This window comes from Cebidichthys violaceus, unplaced genomic scaffold (genome assembly GCF_023349555.1).
Source record: "Cebidichthys violaceus isolate CVI_PGR_0920_01 unplaced genomic scaffold, fCebVio1.0.p SCAF_12, whole genome shotgun sequence".
Taxonomy (NCBI): domain Eukaryota; kingdom Metazoa; phylum Chordata; class Actinopteri; order Perciformes; family Stichaeidae; genus Cebidichthys; species Cebidichthys violaceus.
The window spans coordinates 2,817,792-2,836,363 of NW_027176285.1; the positions used below are offsets into that span (position 1 = coordinate 2,817,792).

The following is an 18,572-nucleotide window of genomic DNA, read 5'->3' on the forward strand; positions in this document are numbered from 1 at the left end:
CAGACGAGGTCGACTGTCCGAGCTCAGCTCCTCCTGCAGCTCAGGCAGACGTTCTGAAGTGTCTCATGGGCTCCAGGCTGTGTGGAGATGGGACAGAATGTGTCCTCTTCAGTCTCCTTTGTGATGGAAAGAGAGACTGCCGGGACGGATCAGATGAAGAAGGATGTGGTGAGTATTCATCCACAGGTTGCTCCTCATAATGAATGTAAAAGTACTTTGTAGAGAATCACTCTTTGCTGTTTCTGATAATGTAACCATTTCATAATATCTTGATGTTTTCACATGAAACTTTCCACTTGTCTTAACTAATTCTCAATATTTCCAATAATACTTTTAGAAGCTGCAGACACTGCCACTCCTATTCTTGCAGAAAATCTCCACTTGACTGAATCTCCTGCTCCCACCAAGCCAGCCTGCATCAGCCCGTCAGTTCTGTGTCCAGGTTCTTCTTTATGCATCGACCCAAAACAGCTTTGTGATGGAAAGAGAGACTGCCCTGATGGATCTGATGAGAAGTGTGTGAAGAGATGCCCTTACAAGAGTAAGTTAGTAAAAGATTTATTAAAAAAAAAAAAATGAGTTTCCAACAAAAGTATCACTGTAGAAGTGGCGGTGTGTACCAAACGTATTCTGTAAATTTGCAGTATACAGAGCAAATTCCAAACGGTTCCACTCATGTCTTTGAATCTTCTTTTACCCTCCATAGCTGACTTCCGCTGCAAAGACCGTTGGAGCTGCGTCTCAAGGAGTCTGGTTTGTGACGGACTCCCTCACTGCCACGATGGCTCAGACGAGGTCGACTGTCCGAGCTCAGCTCCTCCTGCAGCTCAGGCAAACGTCCTGAAGTGCCGTTTGAGCTCAAAGCCATGTGATGATGGAAGAGAGTGTGTTTTCTACAGCCACGTGTGTGACGGAGAAAAGGACTGTATGGATGGATCTGATGAACAAGGATGTGGTGAGTTTCCCTGTAATATAATTTATTGGAAAAATTGCACTCTTAGAATTACTGATTCAATATGTTTGTTATTCTGATGAAAGAAACCTTTATTTAATTTCTTAATATTTCCAATAATATTTTTAGATGCTGCAGACACTGCCACTCCTGTTCTTGCAGAAAATCTCCACTTGACTGAATCTCCTGCTCCCACCAAGCCAGCCTGCATCAGCCCGTCAGTTCTGTGTCCAGGTTCTTCTTTGTGCATCGACCCAAAACAGCTTTGTGATGGAAAGAGAGACTGTCCTGATGGATCTGATGAGAACTGTGTGAAGATATGCCCTTACAAGAGTGAGTTAGTAGATCGGTTATCTTTTTAATTGAATTGCCAACAAGTGTGTCATGATGGAAGTGGCGGTGTGTACCAAACGTATTCTGTAAATTTGCAGTATACAGAGCAAATCCGAACAGTTCCACTCATGTCTTTGAATCTTCTTTTACCCTCCATAGCTGACTTCCGCTGCAAAGACCGTTGGAGCTGCGTCTCAAGGAGTCTGGTTTGTGACGGACTCCCTCACTGCCACGATGGCTCAGACGAGGTCGACTGTCCGAGCTCAGCTCCTCCTGCAGCTCAGGCAAACGTCCTGAAGTGTCTCATGGGCTCCAGACCGTGTGGAGATGGGACAGAATGTGTCCTCTTCAGTCTCCTTTGTGATGGAAAGAGAGACTGCCGGGACGGATCAGATGAAGAAGGATGTGGTGAGTATTCATCCACAGGTTGCTCCTCATAATGAATGTAAAAGTACTTTGTAGAGAATCACTCTTTGCTGTTTCTGATAATGTAACCATTTCATAATATCTTGATGTTTTCACATGAAACTTTCCACTTGTCTTAACTAATTCTCAATATTTCCAAAAATACTTTTAGAAGCTGCAGACACTGCCACTCCTATTCTTGCAGAAAATCTCCACTTGACTGAATCTCCTGCTCCCACCAAGCCAGCCTGCATCAGCCCGTCAGTTCTGTGTCCAGGTTCTTCTTTATGCATCGACCCAAAACAGCTTTGTGATGGAAAGAGAGACTGCCCTGATGGATCTGATGAGAAGTGTGTGAAGAGATGCCCGTACATGAGTAAGTTGGTAAAAGATTTATTTAAAAAAAAAAAATGAGTTTCCAACAAAAGTATCACTGTAGAAGTGGCGGTGTGTACCAAACGTATTCTGTAAATTTGCAGTATACAGAGCAAATTCCAAACGGTTCCACTCATGTCTTTGAATCTTCTTTTACCCTCCATAGCTGACTTCCGCTGCAAAGACCGTTGGAGCTGCGTCTCAAGGAGTCTGGTTTGTGACGGACTCCCTCACTGCCACGATGGCTCAGACGAGGTCGACTGTCCGAGCTCAGCTCCTCCTGCAGCTCAGGCAAACGTCCTGAAGTGCCGTTTGAGCTCAAAGCCATGTGATGATGGAAGAGAGTGTGTTTTCTACAGCCACGTGTGTGACGGAGAAAAGGACTGTATGGATGGATCTGATGAACAGGGATGTGGTGAGTTTCCCCAAAATATAATCTCATTTATTGGAAAAATTGCATTCTTAGAATTACTGATTAAATCCATTTTTCTTCTGATGAAAGAAACCTTTTTTAATTCTTTAATTTCTTAATATTTCCAATAATACTTTTAGATGCTGCAGACACTGCCACTCCTGTTCTTGCAGAAAATCTCCACTTGACTGAATCTCCTGCTCCCACCAAGCCAGCCTGCATCAGCCCGTCAGTTCTGTGTCCAGGTTCTTCTTTGTGCATCGACCCAAAACAGCTTTGTGATGGAAAGAGAGACTGTCCTGATGGATCTGATGAGAACTGTGTGAAGATATGCCCTTACAAGAGTGAGTTAGTAGATCGGTTAACTTTTTAATTGAATTGCCAACAAGTGTGTCTCCCACTCATGTCTTTGAATCTTCTTTTACCCTCCATAGCTGACTTCCGCTGCAAAGACCGTTGGAGCTGCGTCTCAAGGAGTCTGGTTTGTGACGGACTCCCTCACTGCCACGATGGCTCAGACGAGGTCGACTGTCCGAGCTCAGCTCCTCCTGCAGCTCAGGCAAACGTCCTGAAGTGCCGTTTGAGCTCAAAGCCATGTGATGATGGAAGAGAGTGTGTTTTCTACAGCCACGTGTGTGACGGAGAAAAGGACTGTATGGATGGATCTGATGAACAGGGATGTGGTGAGTTTGTCCAAATGTAATCTCTCTTATTATTATTAAAAAATTGCAGTTATAGAAGTCCTGATGCAATCCGTTTCTTCTCCTGATGAAACAAACCTTTATTTAATTCTTTAAATAAAATATAAAAAAACACAATCTCTGACGAATACCAATTTAACTCTGTGATTACTGCTGTACCTTCAAGGTGTTTATCCATCAAATGAGATGCCCGCCGCCATCAAACCCTCTGCTCCAGCGGTGCCGGCCTGCAGCAGCCCCTCTCTGCTCTGTCCCCGTTCCGCTGCTCAACTCTGCATTTCTCCGAGCCAGCTTTGCGACGGGCGCAGAGACTGTCCCGATGGCTTTGATGAAGAGAACTGCATGAAAATAATATGTCCCTCTAAAAGTAAGTGGAGTTTGCGTGTTCGCATTTCACTGGACGTGAAGTGTTATTTTGAAAATGGATTCTTTCAAAGTGTCCTGAAACACTAACTGGGGGACTGTAAGGTCAGTTTACAATTTGATTTTAGTTTTGTCTTCAACGCCACCAGAAGACTACTTGGCTGGGAGGAGAGAGGGGTCAGCTCCAGGTTAGATAGACCTTTAGTTAGCTGTGCTGAAGTAAGACAAATCCAGCCAGTGCGTAACCCATTACCAGGTCCAGACCCCCAAGATCCCGGGGGATCCGCCCCGACTCATGCTGCCCATCTCATACAGATTGCGTTTTGATTTGCTTTACTCAAATTTCCTGTCCAGATGACTTCCGCTGCAAAGACCGTCGGAGCTGCATCTCCAAGACGCTGGTTTGTGACGGACTCCCTCACTGCTACGATGGCTCAGACGAGGTCGACTGTCCGAGCTCAGCTCCTCCTGCAGCTCGAGCAAACGTCCTGAAGTGCCGTTTGGGCTCAAAGCCATGTGATGATGGAAGAGAGTGTGTTTTATACAGCCATGTGTGTGACGGAGAAAAGGACTGTATGGATGGATCTGATGAACAGGGATGCCCAGAGACCTGCAAGCAAGGTTGTTTCACTTTAAGTGCACTTATTATTAAGATTAGCTGTAATGCTGCTTCATTCAATTAGTCATACCTTTTTTTTTTTTTGATTTGTACTCCACCCCAGGGGAGTTTCAGTGCTTCCACGGGAAGATGTGCATCCCCGAGGCGGAGGTGTGTGACGGCCGGTGGCAGTGCAGAGACCAGTCCGACGAACTGGACTGCCGGAAGCGAACCAAGAGCTGCGAGCATCGCTGCGCCGACGGCGAGCGCTGCATCCCGAAGAAATTCCTGTGCGATGGAGAGAGAGACTGCCTGGATGGCACGGATGAGGTGGGCTGCGGTAAGTGTCCTCCACTGGTGATGAGGCTGCATAACTCCCATCAATAAACACTTGAAAGCTGGAATTCATGAGTTGCTTGAAAAAAAGACAAGGGAGGAATATATTGAATAGAAACACATTTTTACTTTAACACGCAAGCGTATATTTTTAAGGCTTACTTCAAGGCTAGCTAGCCAACGTTCCTGCTATACAACTTTTGAGTTGAACTCTTGGTTTTCCTCCCCTTCCAGACGCTGCTACTGCTGAGGCAACAGTCTCTTCTGTTCTCACTCCCACATCAACTTGCATCACTCCTTCAGTTCTCTGCCCAGGTTCACCACCGCTGTGTATCTCTCCAACTCAGCTGTGCGATGGGCAAAGGGACTGCCCTGATGGATTTGATGAAAATAACTGCGTGGTCAAATGCAAAAATCCAGGTGAGTCTGAGGCGAGGACAGTGAGGCAAAGGTAGAAATGTCTTTTGCATCTGCCAAATTATTGATACGGACTCCACAGTGGGAGAGTTTCAGAGAGTGTGGAAGTACTTTAGTTTAACCATGAATATACCCCCTCTCTGGGTGGCTTTGATCCAAAGGATTTTAGATTAGCGCTTTTTTTTTTTTGCTAAACCTCCACTGGTATATCGACTCCTTTTTGCTCCTCAAATTGACACGTTTTCTTCCCACACACCAGATGACTTCTTATGCAGCGACCGGAGGATGTGCATCCCCAAGATGGACGTGTGTGACGGTCGTGCCCACTGTCACGACGGCTCAGATGAGAACCGGTGTCAACCAGCAGATCCAACGTCTCCCAGTAAGCAAACGGGCAAAACATAGTGCGGTAGTAACGTGTAGAGGCACTGCAAGAACATCTTAAATCCCCATAACGCCAAACCCAACACACCGTCACTCAGCTTAACTAGCAGAACTACTCGTTCATCATTTGTTAATCGAGAGAAAAATCCCTGACTTCACCGTTTCCTTTCCCAGCTCTCAAGAGCTAAGCTGGGTGTCTCCATAACCCTTTAAATGCCATTTGTCTCTCTCTGCCAAGCCTCCAACAATGCACCCGGTGCCCGATCGCCCCCACTGAGGTGCCGCAGAGGTTTTGCGCCATGTAAAGATGGCCTCGAGTGTGTCATGTACAGCCATGTGTGTGACGGGGAGATGGACTGCAAGGATGGATCGGACGAAGAGGAGTGTGCCGCTCAGTGCAAAAAAGGTTTGTCGCATGCATTGAGCTGGTGGGGGAAAGCAGCCGAAAGCAGTGTTGCAACCCGCTCATTATGTTGAAGGATTGTGTGCTTATCATTGGCACAACTAATGGCCTTTTCTTTGGATTTACTGTTGATGAAGTTCTGAGTCTTAAGAAATTTTAAGTTTAATTTTACTCCACTGCTAGATTGGACCAGGAAACCACCAATTTGTTTACAACACTAAATGGAAATTGGATAGTTGAATTGCTTGTATTTGAGGAGTTTACTCTTTTCTTCCCTAGATGAGTTCCGTTGTGCTCATGGGAATAGATGCATTGCTCCGGAGCAGGTGTGCGACGGTCAGAACGACTGCCAAGACCAATCCGACGAGACGAACTGTTCAAGTCTGACCGACGGCTGCCATCGGCTCTGCGACAACAACACTCGCTGTATACCGGACACCTTCCTGTGCGACGGAGAGAGGGACTGCGCCGATGGGTCCGATGAAGAAAAGTGCGGTAGGTGAAGCCCCTTACACAGAAACGTGGATGAAACCAACAGTCTTGTGTAAAATATGTATAAGATGGCTGTAAAACGTGTCTACGAACGTCTGACGATTACCACATTTCTCCCCAGTTTTGGTGGCCTGTGCGCTTAACCAGTATCGCTGTCTTAGCGGTCAGTGCGTGTCGGAGGCCATGAGGTGTGACGGGTACGCTGACTGCAGAGACCGCTCCGATGAGGCGCATTGCACGAGACCCCCGCGCTGCCCGACGCCGCTCCGATGCCCGGACAGCCACGAGTGCCTGCAGAGGGAGTGGCTCTGTGACGGCGAAGACGACTGCGCAGACGGCTCGGATGAGAAGGTAAGGCACTTTGGTTATTAAACTTATTAATGAGTAGAAGCAATACTTGAGGGCGATTTTTCCCTTCTTCTTGAGAATGTATTTTGAGGCAGCGCATACTGGAGCTTTGCTTGGCAAACGAAAGGACGAATGGCAATGCTTTCGTTTCGAGTGAGGTTTTGGAAGCCGTAGTTGAAACTTGGTCTCGTCTTTTGTTTTACAGAACTGCTTGTCGTCGCCAACGAAGTGCAGGGAATACCAGTGGCCGTGTGGAGACGGCAGTCAATGCATCCCTCTGTCATGGAAGTGTGACGGGAAGGAGGATTGCCACAACGGCCTGGACGAGGTCAAATGTGAGCAACGTTTACTCTCAAATACACACCGGTGTGCTAAATAAGTCTGCTTTATTCTCTGATTCACACTTGTTTTGTCATACAGCATTCAGGCCTATTTGAATTAGTTATACAAGAATAATCAAGAATAATAATACATTTTAAAAAAGAGTAATTGCATTTTTATTCTAAGCCATGTAATCACGAGCTGATATACCCCATATATAACACAGATGGGTTCTTCAGTTTAAAACTGAAATTATGTGTTTTATGGTGCTGATGAAGAGCCCCTAATCTATTGTTACCATCTCAATGGGGCTTCACATAACATAATACATTTGTGTATTCTGTGTTCTTGTTTCTGAGTGTTAAAATGAAATAAGGGGAAATCGGCTATCTAATACAAATGCATCCTATTCACTGTAGAGGAAACTCTGTAGAACAACAAATGTGCTTCTGCTCTCACAGGCAGCGGGAGGAACTGCGCCTCTCACCTTTACCGGTGTGGCAGCGGTGAGTGTGTGGACCCCCGCCTGGCGTGCAACGGCTTCACCAACTGCATCGACGGCTCGGACGAGGGCACGGGATGTGCTCGACGCAACTGCTCCAGTCAGTCAGCCCCGCGCTGTGACCACCACTGTGTCAGCACACCGAACGGACCGGTCAGTGCCGAACGGAGGTGGCTTGTTCTTCTGTTGGAGGGCGTTGACGCGGCCTTTTTCCCCCAAACTTAACCTCAATAGGCTTAGATGGAATGGCAAGCGAGCTGGTCTTGGCACAAATTTGTCACTTTTATTCACGGCTAGAGAACTGTATCTAGAAACGTTTAACATTTTGACTCCATTTTCATATGAATAGCATGCTGAGCTCATGAAAATGCCTTCTTTTTTTCCCCCCATTTTTGCAGACATGCTACTGTGCTACAGGTTTCAGACTACAGTCCAGCGCTGTGTCCTGCGTGGACATCGACGAGTGCAGTGCAGTGCCACACGTCTTGTGCAAACACACCTGCCTGAACACCCGTGGGTCCTACGTCTGTCATTGCCTCCCTGGTTTCTACCTGGAGCCTGACAACAAAAGCTGCAAGTCCAAAGGTCTCTGCTTGTTCGAGGAAAAGTCGAGTTGCATTCTTATGTTATGTGAATGCAATGCAGCTGACCGTCACATTTTGGATGCGGCAGCGCTCTTGAATGTTCAAAAAGTGGTTCTTTTGTCTTTTACCAAATAATGAAGCCATCAAAACTATGCTGTACTACCTAATATCAAGCAAGTTCAAGGTGAAAGTTGACAATCATACCATATTAAAATGAACTAAACCCAATGACGGCCCACATGGTAGCAAATCAGTAACTGAATACCATGGAGTACCCCAAAACTGTCCTTTTTATTTGATTCATTTCCCTGCCAACCAATCATCGCAACCTTTTTATAGATTAGTTTATGCTTGTCAAAACCAAACGCAGATGAAAGTTTTCTTTATATATGGGTTGAACTAGACAAAAAATGGAATATGCTTAGGTTTGTTTACAAAATGATCTATGCTCTTCAAATTGTGCTGTTGTATTGGCCTCTATTGGACAGAAACTCACCGGTCGTTGTGTTTCCGTCTCTAGACGAGCCTTTGCTTCTGGCGTCGGTGCAGTCGGAGCTCCTGATCCTGGGAGTCCATAGTGGCTCCTTGCGCCTTCTGTCCTCTGCCAATCGGCCGGTCTTCTCACTGGATTATCTCTGGGCTCAACAGAGAGTTTACTGGCTGAGCCCCGACTACCAGAGCATCCGCTGGGCCGACATGTCGAACTCAAACGGCAAAGGGACCCTTCTCAAAGGTACGGCGGTCTCAGGAACTCTACAGTTGTGTTGGTCTGGATGGTTCCCTGAATAGACAAGATTTGAAGAAAATGATTAACTCGTAGAATAGAATAAATGTCCTTGATTTAAGTCACCCAGCTACACAATTTGGAGAGTTTAGACTGAAAATGTAAATCTCGTTATAGGAGTGAAGTCGGATTTCATCGCAGTGGACTGGGTTGGTAAGAACCTGTACTGGGTGGATGGACTGGTGGGTCAGATTCTGGCTGTGAAGCTCAGTGATACCACAGTGAGATCTCAGGACTACACTGTGGTCCTGGGTGAAGATCTGGAGCAGCCCAGCTCATTGGTCCTGCTGCCATACAAAGGGTAAGGTGCTCATTTTACTGAAAGAAAGAAAGAAGTTGTTCCCAATTTTAAACCCATATCGTTCATCTTTGCATGCATTGCATAACGGACATTTTCAGGATGATGCTTTGGTCCGAGATCGGCAGCAGCCCTCAGATCGGGCGGTCTGGGATGGACGGCTCGAAGAGGAAGGTGGTGGTGAGCCAAGGCTTGATCTGGCCGGTCAGTCTGGCCTTTGACCTCCTGGACAACAGGGTGTACTGGGCCGACGAGAAGCTGCGCTGCATCGGCTCGGCCTCTCTAGACGGAGACAACGTTAAGGTAAACGCCTCATAGTTGAATGGTGTTTGAGGATCATTTTGTGATTTCAGCCGGTGAACGCTGACGGCGGTTTCCCTTCTCTCGCTTAGATCCTCCAGTTGGCCGAAACGCCGAGCCCTTTCTCCGTGGCGGTCTTCAATGACCGAGTCTTCTGGTCTGACACGAAAAGAAGAACCATCCGCTCAGCCGACAAGAACACCGGCAAAGATCAGAAGGTTCTTCTGAAGAGACCGGGGCAGCCGTTTGGACTGAAAGTGAGTCTTCAACTACTTTTTTTTATTTTTATTTTATTTTTATTCATTTTTTTGTCCAAAATAAATGGTACAGAACAGCAATATTATTGCCAGGTAATGTGCCGTTCACAGTATCGGATATCAAACATTTGATGGTATGTATAATGTGCAGCGGATCGATTACGTGCTTCTTAAGCAGAGCGACTTCAGTATTAAGTCGCGCTCGTTTCCTCTCTCCCCAGCTGATGCATACCCTTTCCCAGCCAGCCGTATCCAACCCCTGTGACCAGCTGCACTGCTCCCACCTCTGCCTCCTGGCCCCGGTGATAAGAAGCAAGTCTGGAGCGCTGGGGTCGCCGGGAGCCCCAGCAGTGAGGGGCCCTTCGGCGGTTTGCCGGTGCCCAAAGGGGCTGCTGCTTTCCAAGGACAAGGTGACCTGCGCTCTTCCGCCGGAGTCGACGTTCGTCCTGCTTTTGTCTCCGACCACAGTCTATCAGGTGAATGCTCTCATTGCGTCGTAAAGACCAGAGAACCTGGTTGGAAGCCTTTTTGATTAATACACTTTTCTTCTCCTGTCATCCCTCCTGGACCTCTTTTTCCCACTACTTGCAGATTCACTTAAACTCCATGCGTCGCGACGGTGTTGCTCTGAAAAAAATGCCAAGAGGCCGAGCTTTAGCCCTGCCCGGAGTAACTGAGGCCTCTGGGCTGGACTTGTCCATCCAGGACCTTTCTCTGTATGTGGCTGATGCGGGACAACGATCTGTGGATGTGCTGAAACTGAGCGACTCGATGTCCAGACAGGGACTGACGCCTGCTGGACAGATCCTCAAGCTGAAGGTAAGCATAATCAGCCTTTCACAGGAAATTGACGTTTCTTAAATCCTGACAAAAAGGTTGTTTAAGGCCATAAATCAGGGGTCACTAATAGGCGGACCGCGGTCTGGATCTGGACCCAGACGCCGTTGTATCCGGACCCTGGACCTAAAACCGACATTTTGACAATTTGTCTAATTTCAGATGGGATTTTAGAGGAAATGGTGCATAGTTACAACCTACTCAGGTTGATAGCAGACCACCTCAAGGTGTCACTGGAATTGACATGAGTGTGATTTGAAGTTAGCTCATGCATGAGATTTTGAAGGGCTTTAATTTTGAAATGCTACATCAGAATGTTCTGGTTCTCTCTGAGTGACGCATTGAGATGGTCAGTTATTCTTTAATCCAGCCCTTATTTTACTTGAAATGAGATGAACATTTATTCATGTATTTCTATGTATTTTAATTGAATACCCCTGCCATAAATAGTTTGTTTTTCCATGGTTTCAGGCCATGAAGTGACATTGTAGCATAAACGGTTACTGTAGTTGACAAAATAGCTTTTTTTCTAATAATTACCCTTAGTTTTGCTTTGGTCTGTTAATCAAAAAATCATATATTTAAAAAAAAAAAAAAGATCTTAATAGTTGATAGCAGGTGAGGAAGAAAGGCTGGTCAGCATTTCTAATAGCACATTTTAATTCTGGAAACTTAAAATTCTCCGTCCCACAAGGATGATGAAGTCACAGCTCTGGCAGTTGACTGGGTGACCTCCAACCTGTACTGGAGCAGCGCCGCGAGGCCCGATCTCCACGTGACCTCTCGCCAAGAAGGCTACACCACCTTACTGCTGCAGGGATCGCTGAAGGTGAAGTTGGCTCGGCTTCACTGCTCACACTTGCTCCTCTCTGCTCAGCCGTCACCTCTCTTTCCTCCCGACATACAAACTTCTTTTGACTTGGCTGCCGTACTTCTCTTGTTGACTGTCTGTATTCAGAATATTAGTTTTGAAGGATTACTGTAACTTTTACAGAATGTAAAGAGGCTAAGACGATACATTTGAATTGTCGAGCTGTCATTTTTCAATTCTCTAGCATTCTAGATTATTTATCAAAATCTGTTTAGCAGATATATTTTCAGTAATATCAACCATTGTGAAAAAATCTAGTCAGTAGATTTTTGCGTTTATCCAGCCCAAGACTTTGCAGTTCTGTTGCATTTCCTGGTAAACTTATCCCAGGTCTCGTTCGTCCTCTCAGTGCACGACGTCCATCGCACTGCACCCCCCCTCGGGACTACTTTGTTACACCACTATAGTCGCGGCGGAGGGGAAGAGCCAGACCGAGTTGGGCTGTGCCTGGATGGATGGCCGTAACAAAGCAGTGCTGTGGAGGAAATCGAGCATCCCGACCTCGCTGGTCTTCTCCAATCACGGAACCACGATCTACTGGGCTGACACGGGTGAGGAATCAAATTTCACACACTTGATGAGAACATTTTTTTTTTTTTTTTGCTGTGGCCTGTGTTTACCCGTCTGGTTACTCTTTTTCTCCAGGTGAGGATGTAATCAGCTCTATTGGAGTGGATGGAACAGGATATAAACAGTTCAAAACGGGATCAGGCCTTCTCACCGCCTTCACACATGTTGAGGACATCCTCCTCTGGGTCACCGTGGACAAAGGTAAGGCTGGAAGAGCAGCAGAGCTTTCAATAGTACCTAATAATACGTTTTGAAGACTCAAACACCCACAGTGTTTTTGGGAGGAAGTCTCGGGGCTTGGTGTATTCTTTCATTTCCACTCTAATAAACTGTTAAGTCCTGCTGTGGAATTACATTTCTCATACATCTTGGCTTTCACCTTTTTTTTTTTGTTTCATCCATCTTTATCCCCTCCAGGCTGCAGACTAATGTAACAATGAATTATTTAGACAACCTCTTCTCAGCAATTTGTCCCGTTATTCATCTTAAAACATCTACTTGTTACCACCAGCACCTTTTTCTCCTCTCCGTCAGTCCTGACTAATGAACGCTCACACTTATATTTCAGCGCCGTTTTGTGTGTTTTTCACAATTTCTGCTGCTTTCTTGTCTTTGTTTCTAAACTGTGTAGATTTAACTAAACTGTGGTTCAGCGACGGTCTCCAGCCTAACCAACTGTGGTTCGAGACAAAGACCAGGGTGGTGGAAGTCCAAGCCTACAGCAACGACAGTCAGTCTGGTAGGTGTCTGTAGTCTATATCAAGCTTCAACACAGCAGGTTGACAAGCCGTTGACTTGGTCAGCAGCAGGGAGGTAAACGACGAATGGATCTGGTGAACTTGTTGTGAAAGCTGCCCTCTGTGTACATATAATATACACTATCTATGCATTGTTGAGATGAGAGCAGTTGTGCAGACATGACACCAATGAGAAGGACTCTCTTATGGCCACTAGATGGCAGGTGAGGCATGACAGGACTTTAAAATATTCCAGAGCAGACTGGGAATGCAAAGAGTTTGAAGAGAGACAGAAATAAAGCGGTTAGACCCACAAGTGCAATATACAATGGTTTATATCATAACATAAAGCAAATGAAAACACTAAAATGATACACATGGCTGGCTTTTTTTCTGCAAAGGTTAAAATTTGTACAAAGTTGGATAGTTTAAGAGAACATCACAGAGCTGGGAACAGACGGATCGGGATAATAAAGTTCCCATCTAGAAAAGGCCTGGAGCACGTTTTTAAAGCTTCTCCAGAGATGCTGCCTCTCCTGAGCAGAGAATGAAGTCGCTCTGCCTGTGTTGAAACCGGAGTTTTGTTGACATAGCTGAGGCCGGCCGCACGTGCTTTTAGCGCATGACTGTGCCACACCGGCTAGCTCACTGCCGCCAATCTGCACTTCTCTCATACGGCGGTTACAGCTGATAATGCCGACCCGACCGACGGCATCGTCACTGAAGTGTAGCACCCCCTTCAGGTGGTCACTGTTCTCTGTCGGCACTGTTGGCAGCGATGGCTGTGAACCGCCGACTCGCCTTCGCCATGTTGGGAGCGGTCAGAGGCAGTTGAGATGCTCCCAATCTTGCACCTTTTTAAGACAGAAGGAATGAAAAGCATGAATCGCAGCACCCAGCTCTATCAACCATAGTGCTGATCTTACCAGCAGGTGGTTGGTGCCAATTTCACAACATGGGTCATGTGGAGATTCTTCTGGCTTAAAAACAAGCTGAAATCCTCTCTGCATAAAGCATTAATTCCTCCCCACGTTTGTGCTTGCAGCACACTGTCTGCTTAATTTGGAAAACGAAAGCCTGCCAAACTAGTTTTTGAGTCGTACGTCAGGCATCTGCATGCTAATGTTTTCACCTCACCTCTTCTGCTTTCTGCTTCTAAATGCAGGAAGAAGGAATAGTGTGTTACTGGACACTCAGGGCCGAATGAAAAGACTCTCTCAGGGTGTGTGTGTGTGTGTGTGTGTGTGTGTGTGTGTGTGTGTAAAGTTTGTTGATAACACTCAAATATAACTAACATGAATGTACTTCATAAACGGTAAAGCATCATCTGAATCAGAGATGAACAGCCAACTGAAGAGGTCAATCATATTGTAACATTAAGACGCACTCTTGAATGCTGTGGTGCTAGAATAAACTGTTATCAAATTCTGCGTAACAGTCTGTGCGAATACAAGAATTGTAGTGATACTGTGGTAATGCGCAACAGTGCGCATACAAAAACAGTGAATATTTTACTAATTTAAACTCTTTGCACATGATAAAATGTGAATTTTATGTCCTCCTTCCCAATTATCCAATCATGAATATCAACACACCCCAGGTTCATATGTTTTCCACCTGGCACTGGAAGCATCCTTTCAGCGCCAAAGCAGAGTGTAGAGGGACACACAGCCATGACGCCCTGATCCGTGTACAGCGCCCAAGCAGACGGATGGGAGGAGGGCTAATGAATGATCTGCTGTGTGCCAGACTTATTTCCTCGTTGCTGCACGATACAAGAATGCCAATTAACACAATGGGACATTTAAGATGAACAGAAATGTGTCTTAACATGGTTTTACACTATAAACTCCAGGAAGACGTAGTGCAAGTTGATGTAAACGATAAATACCGTTGACACTTTGAGGCCTGTGAGGTACTGGAAGTACATGAAGACGGCTCTGAATATAATCGTTAGGCTAGAAAAGACAAGTTTATTTGTATGGCACGTTTCAACAAGGCAATTCAAAGTCCTTCACTTAAAACCATTAAAAGCATCAAAAGAAAAGGAGATTTAAAAACATTGATTGAAACATTAAAAAAATTATAAATAGAATAATAGTTGCAGTGTAAGGGTAAAATGCAGGAAATTGGTTAATATCTGTGAATCTGGTTCAATCAAAGGCAGCAGCAAACAGCAATTTATCCCATGTTTAGATATCACCTCTAAGAAGTAGAATTTCTAATTCAGTGGACAGCAATTCATGATGAATCTAAGTCCCATCCCATCCTCTTTCAATCATACCTCAAATGTTTATCTAGTTTATTTGCTGATGCTTTTAAGCGTGAAAAGCTGCCTGTGATTTCCTTCCTACTAAGGGTTTTGATGATCCTCTCTTCCCCGTTTCTTCCAGGAACTAATAGCTGCTCCAACAACGGCGGGTGTGTCCACCTGTGCCTGCCCTACCCCGGAGGTCGCACATGTAAGTGCGGCCAGGGTTTCTACGCCGTCGATGCCGCCTCGTGCGTCCCGCTGCCCGCCTGTCCCGCGGGGGAAGAGTCTTGCTCAGACGGCACCAAATGTATCGGCGGAAGCAAGTTCTGCGACGGACAGGTGGACTGTGCGGACATGTCCGATGAACAGGACTGTGAGTTATATAATCCATTTAAGCCGGTCATGTTGATTTTCAGTCACCTCCTCAGTAATTTACCAACGTTTTGTTCAATTAAAAAATGTAATATGTTCAAACGTATGCCTACTTAAAATCCTTTTATCCACGTTTCTCATTGTTTTATTCAAACATTCCAAAAAGGATTTTTTTTGGGCTTTAGAGATACCTGAAAGTTACAGGAACGTTGATTATATTAACCATAATCACTAACATTGACTTTTCTCTTCAGGTCCAAACACAAACTCCGCGTCTTTCTGGACCAAATCCAGTGATGGCCGCCCTCCCCAGTCTAGCTCCTCTCCTCACCCCAACAACGTCCAAAAGACCTCATTTAAAAAAGGCTCTACATCCTGTGATCTCCAGCGCTGCAGCGGTCACGGCAATTGCGTCGCAGAAGGCCAAGTCGCTCGCTGCCAGTGTGTGGCCGGTTACAAGGGAGAGTCCTGTCAAGAGGCGGAAGCTGGACCGAGCCACGTGGCTGTGATCCTGGGCGTCCTCTGCCTCGTCGCTGCAGTGGCGGCTGCTGCTTTTTTTTTCGTTAAAAGGTAAAGAGTTGGCCGGAGGGATTCACTTTCATAATGAACGCTGCAGATTTCACAGGTTGACACTTTACACATGAAACATTAAAGCCAGTTGCTGTAGTGTTTTTGATTTTATTTGATTCTTAAGAGGCTCTTGAACCTTTTTTAAACCCTTCAACGATGTGGTACGTTATGCCGCTCATGACCTATGTAGAACACAAACACTTGGCTTCGTAAATCTCATTTCAACAGGAGAGTCTGGCCGTCCTTCAGAAGAAGATCCATGGATAAAGAAACTCTGATGGCAAACATGAACCTGCCATGTGAACCCTGCGATTCAGAGTGCGAGGTAAAAACTAGCTGGTTAATTTGAGAATTGCCTAATCGGTTTACTCCTGAAATATATATCCGGTTATAAATATGGTGACAAATCACACGTTTACATGTTTTTGACGGACATGCAACTCTTGATTAAAGTGTGAAAGTAGTTGGACAAAATAATCTTCGCTTAAATTCTAGATCGCCTTCTAATCAGACTAAAGTAACTTCTTACTTGTATTCTGTAACTTACAGAATACGATTTTGATTTAGAAATATTACATCTATTCATTTCTTGAATTTGTCATTAGTTTTGTCTACTTTTTAATATCAAGTACAATTGCAGATGGGCTTTTGTCTGTTAATTCTTGTATAAATTGGGCTAGTTTCATAAACTATGAGAAGCTTTTCTAAGTTTATAAATCTGATCTTTTCTCCTCAGGAGCTGGAGTCCCCAGTTGATGTGAAGAACCCCCCGCTAGCGTTGAAGTCACTGCGGCTCAAATAGAAGTTGTGCATTATGCGTTCACAAGTATTGTCTGAGGATGAATTTCTCTGGCGCTGTCTTTTTAGTGCATTAAAAGTGAGAAAAGAAATGAAGCAAAAATCTGACTGCTTGTTTTATTCTTTCCAACAAGAACAACTTCTGAAGGTTCTCTTCTGCAAGTTCACTGGGTCTTTGTTTGTTTCCCCAAATAGTTTGTCATTTTCTAGTTTGGCTGCATAATTAATAACACGCTGATAGAAAGTGCCACTGGTGGGGTAGTTGTTACACATGACCTTAAAGGTTCCAATTTTGTACTAGAGACAACTTGTGTCAAACGTGTTTTAATAATGCTTCAGTACTGCGCTTCAGAAAAGTGACTAAAAATCTTCTGCAAAATTTGATTTGAGCAAGCAGTAGCATGGAAAAAGCAGGAGAGCACAGGAGGTTGTGTTTTAACATGCTGCTTTATTGAGAATGTATACATTTCCATTTTGACGTACTATATCTATATATATCTATATCTATAGATAGATATCTCTATCTCTCTATCTATCTATCTATATCACATCCCTTGAGTCAAAGCCAGACAGATTTGTCACCACGTTTTAATCTCTTCATGACTTTCTGTCGTTACTCCTTTGTCATTGTTCAGAGCTTCTGGCGTTTCTTCAACACCTATATTTGTGTGTACTATATTCTATATCTTACTAATGCTGCTTGTCATAACTGTGTCTGCTAATGCTTATGGGCTCGTTGTCTACTTGCTGTCTCGTGTCTGTGTGCCATCACAGGTCACCATCCTAGGAGCTGTCCTTTCAGTGAAAATGTTGCTGCCAAAATGTTGTCTCCGATTTCCTTGTTGGTCTGTTGCCATTTTGGAATCCGATACCAGTTTCGATCCAATGTGTCCTTGTGACATTTTGGTTCCCTTTTCGTCATCCGGTCTTAGTTCCACAGAAAACAGTTTTGAAAGCAACGTCCCTTTGTTCTCATGCTTCCGCATATATATCAGTCAAACTTGATAGATATGCATGCCTGAATAGATAGATGCAGGCATGTTTTTCTAAACTTAAACTGAACAAAAGCACCAGTACAATTCACATCGCCTTTACCTTTTGGTGTTAAATATCTACTTTCCTCTTATACTGTAACTTGTGTTGGTGGCGGGTAGTTTAACAGAAGCCGTGAAAGGTCCCCTTGATTCTGCTGAAGTCACACATCTATAGTGTATTGTTAAAGCTGTCAATATTACACAGTGTCTGCCTGGAGTGAACTCCCCTGATGACTCAGGTGAAAGAGCTACAGTAATGTAATATAGAGGTGTGGGTACGTCTTGCTTGTTGATGCCCAGATAGTCTCATATCTTTTGATACAAGAAGTCGTTACCAACTTCTTGTATCAAAAGTGACTGAAAGACTGAAAACATGAAGCGGGCACAGAAGATGCGTCCAGTTGGGACTTAGTGTTGGTGTATAGAAAATTCCAGTCCAAGTAAACGAAACGATAGATTAAAAGTATTTCTCACAAACTGCTGTGAGACAGTGTTGGAATGTCCTACGTTTTGCAGGTATTTGATTGTAAATAAAGTATTGGGGGTGACCGTGGCTAAGTGGAGAGCAGGGCCGCCTTTCAACCAGAGGGTCGGCGGTTTGATCACCGGCTGCTGCTCTACTAGTCTCATGTCAATGTGTCCTTGAGCAAGACACTTAGCTTAGATACTGAATTGTTGCTTTGGATAAAAGCGCCTGCTCAATGACCGTAATGTAATGTAATGGACAAACTGAAGCTTGCGCTCAAAGTCAGAGACAACCGGGTTCTTCACATCATCTGGGAACCATGAACCAAAAATATAACGTTCAAAAAGAAATGCTTCCCTTGGAGGCCTAAAATAGATTTTCCCGCAGCAAATTTCTAGTGAAGTGCTGACTGTTACAGGCATGTCAGGTCTTGCCAGCTTGTCTTGTTCCAACTCGCCGCCTCCTCCTTCCATCCCCTGCTTGTCTGGCAAACACACC

General features: G+C 45.0%; 2 protein-coding genes across 2 annotated transcripts; both read left to right on the forward strand.

Annotated features, from left to right (window-relative positions):
* Nucleotides 1–675: 675 nt before the first annotated feature.
* On the forward strand, nucleotides 676–3,631 carry LOC137868732 (LDL receptor repeat-containing protein egg-2-like). The gene is made up of 8 exons (XM_068705630.1): nucleotides 676–955; nucleotides 1,082–1,285; nucleotides 1,445–1,693; nucleotides 1,863–2,066; nucleotides 2,232–2,480; nucleotides 2,651–2,821; nucleotides 2,912–3,160; nucleotides 3,345–3,631. The coding sequence occupies exons 1-8, from the start codon at nucleotides 676–678 to the stop codon at nucleotides 3,629–3,631; spliced, it is 1,893 nt and encodes a 630-aa protein (XP_068561731.1).
* A 1,467-nt stretch (nucleotides 3,632–5,098) lies between these two features.
* Nucleotides 5,099–16,633, forward strand: LOC137868733 (low-density lipoprotein receptor-like). Its single transcript, XM_068705631.1, has 21 exons — nucleotides 5,099–5,274; nucleotides 5,515–5,682; nucleotides 5,959–6,174; nucleotides 6,293–6,522; nucleotides 6,725–6,854; nucleotides 7,302–7,495; nucleotides 7,741–7,927; nucleotides 8,447–8,659; nucleotides 8,828–9,011; nucleotides 9,110–9,311; nucleotides 9,401–9,565; nucleotides 9,787–10,041; nucleotides 10,157–10,384; nucleotides 11,097–11,231; nucleotides 11,623–11,824; nucleotides 11,919–12,044; nucleotides 12,475–12,582; nucleotides 14,974–15,207; nucleotides 15,461–15,776; nucleotides 16,005–16,101; nucleotides 16,513–16,633. The coding sequence occupies exons 1-21, from the start codon at nucleotides 5,178–5,180 to the stop codon at nucleotides 16,576–16,578; spliced, it is 3,753 nt and encodes a 1,250-aa protein (XP_068561732.1). The 5' UTR covers nucleotides 5,099–5,177; the 3' UTR covers nucleotides 16,579–16,633.
* Nucleotides 16,634–18,572: the final 1,939 nt, after the last annotated feature.

Coding starts and splice junctions, on each gene's coding strand:
- LOC137868733 (XM_068705631.1), top strand. CDS start 5,178: ATGTGCATCCCCAAGATGGACGTGTGTGACGGTCGTGCCCACTGTCAC. Junction 6,523..6,724: donor CAGACGGCTCGGATGAGAAG/GTAAGGCACTTT, acceptor TTTGTTTTACAG/AACTGCTTGTCGTCGCCAAC. Junction 9,566..9,786: donor GGCAGCCGTTTGGACTGAAA/GTGAGTCTTCAA, acceptor CTCTCTCCCCAG/CTGATGCATACCCTTTCCCA.
- LOC137868732 (XM_068705630.1), top strand. CDS start 676: ATGTCTTTGAATCTTCTTTTACCCTCCATAGCTGACTTCCGCTGCAAA. Junction 2,067..2,231: donor GAAGAGATGCCCGTACATGA/GTAAGTTGGTAA, acceptor TACCCTCCATAG/CTGACTTCCGCTGCAAAGAC. Junction 3,161..3,344: donor ATCTGATGAACAGGGATGTG/GTGAGTTTGTCC, acceptor TGTACCTTCAAG/GTGTTTATCCATCAAATGAG.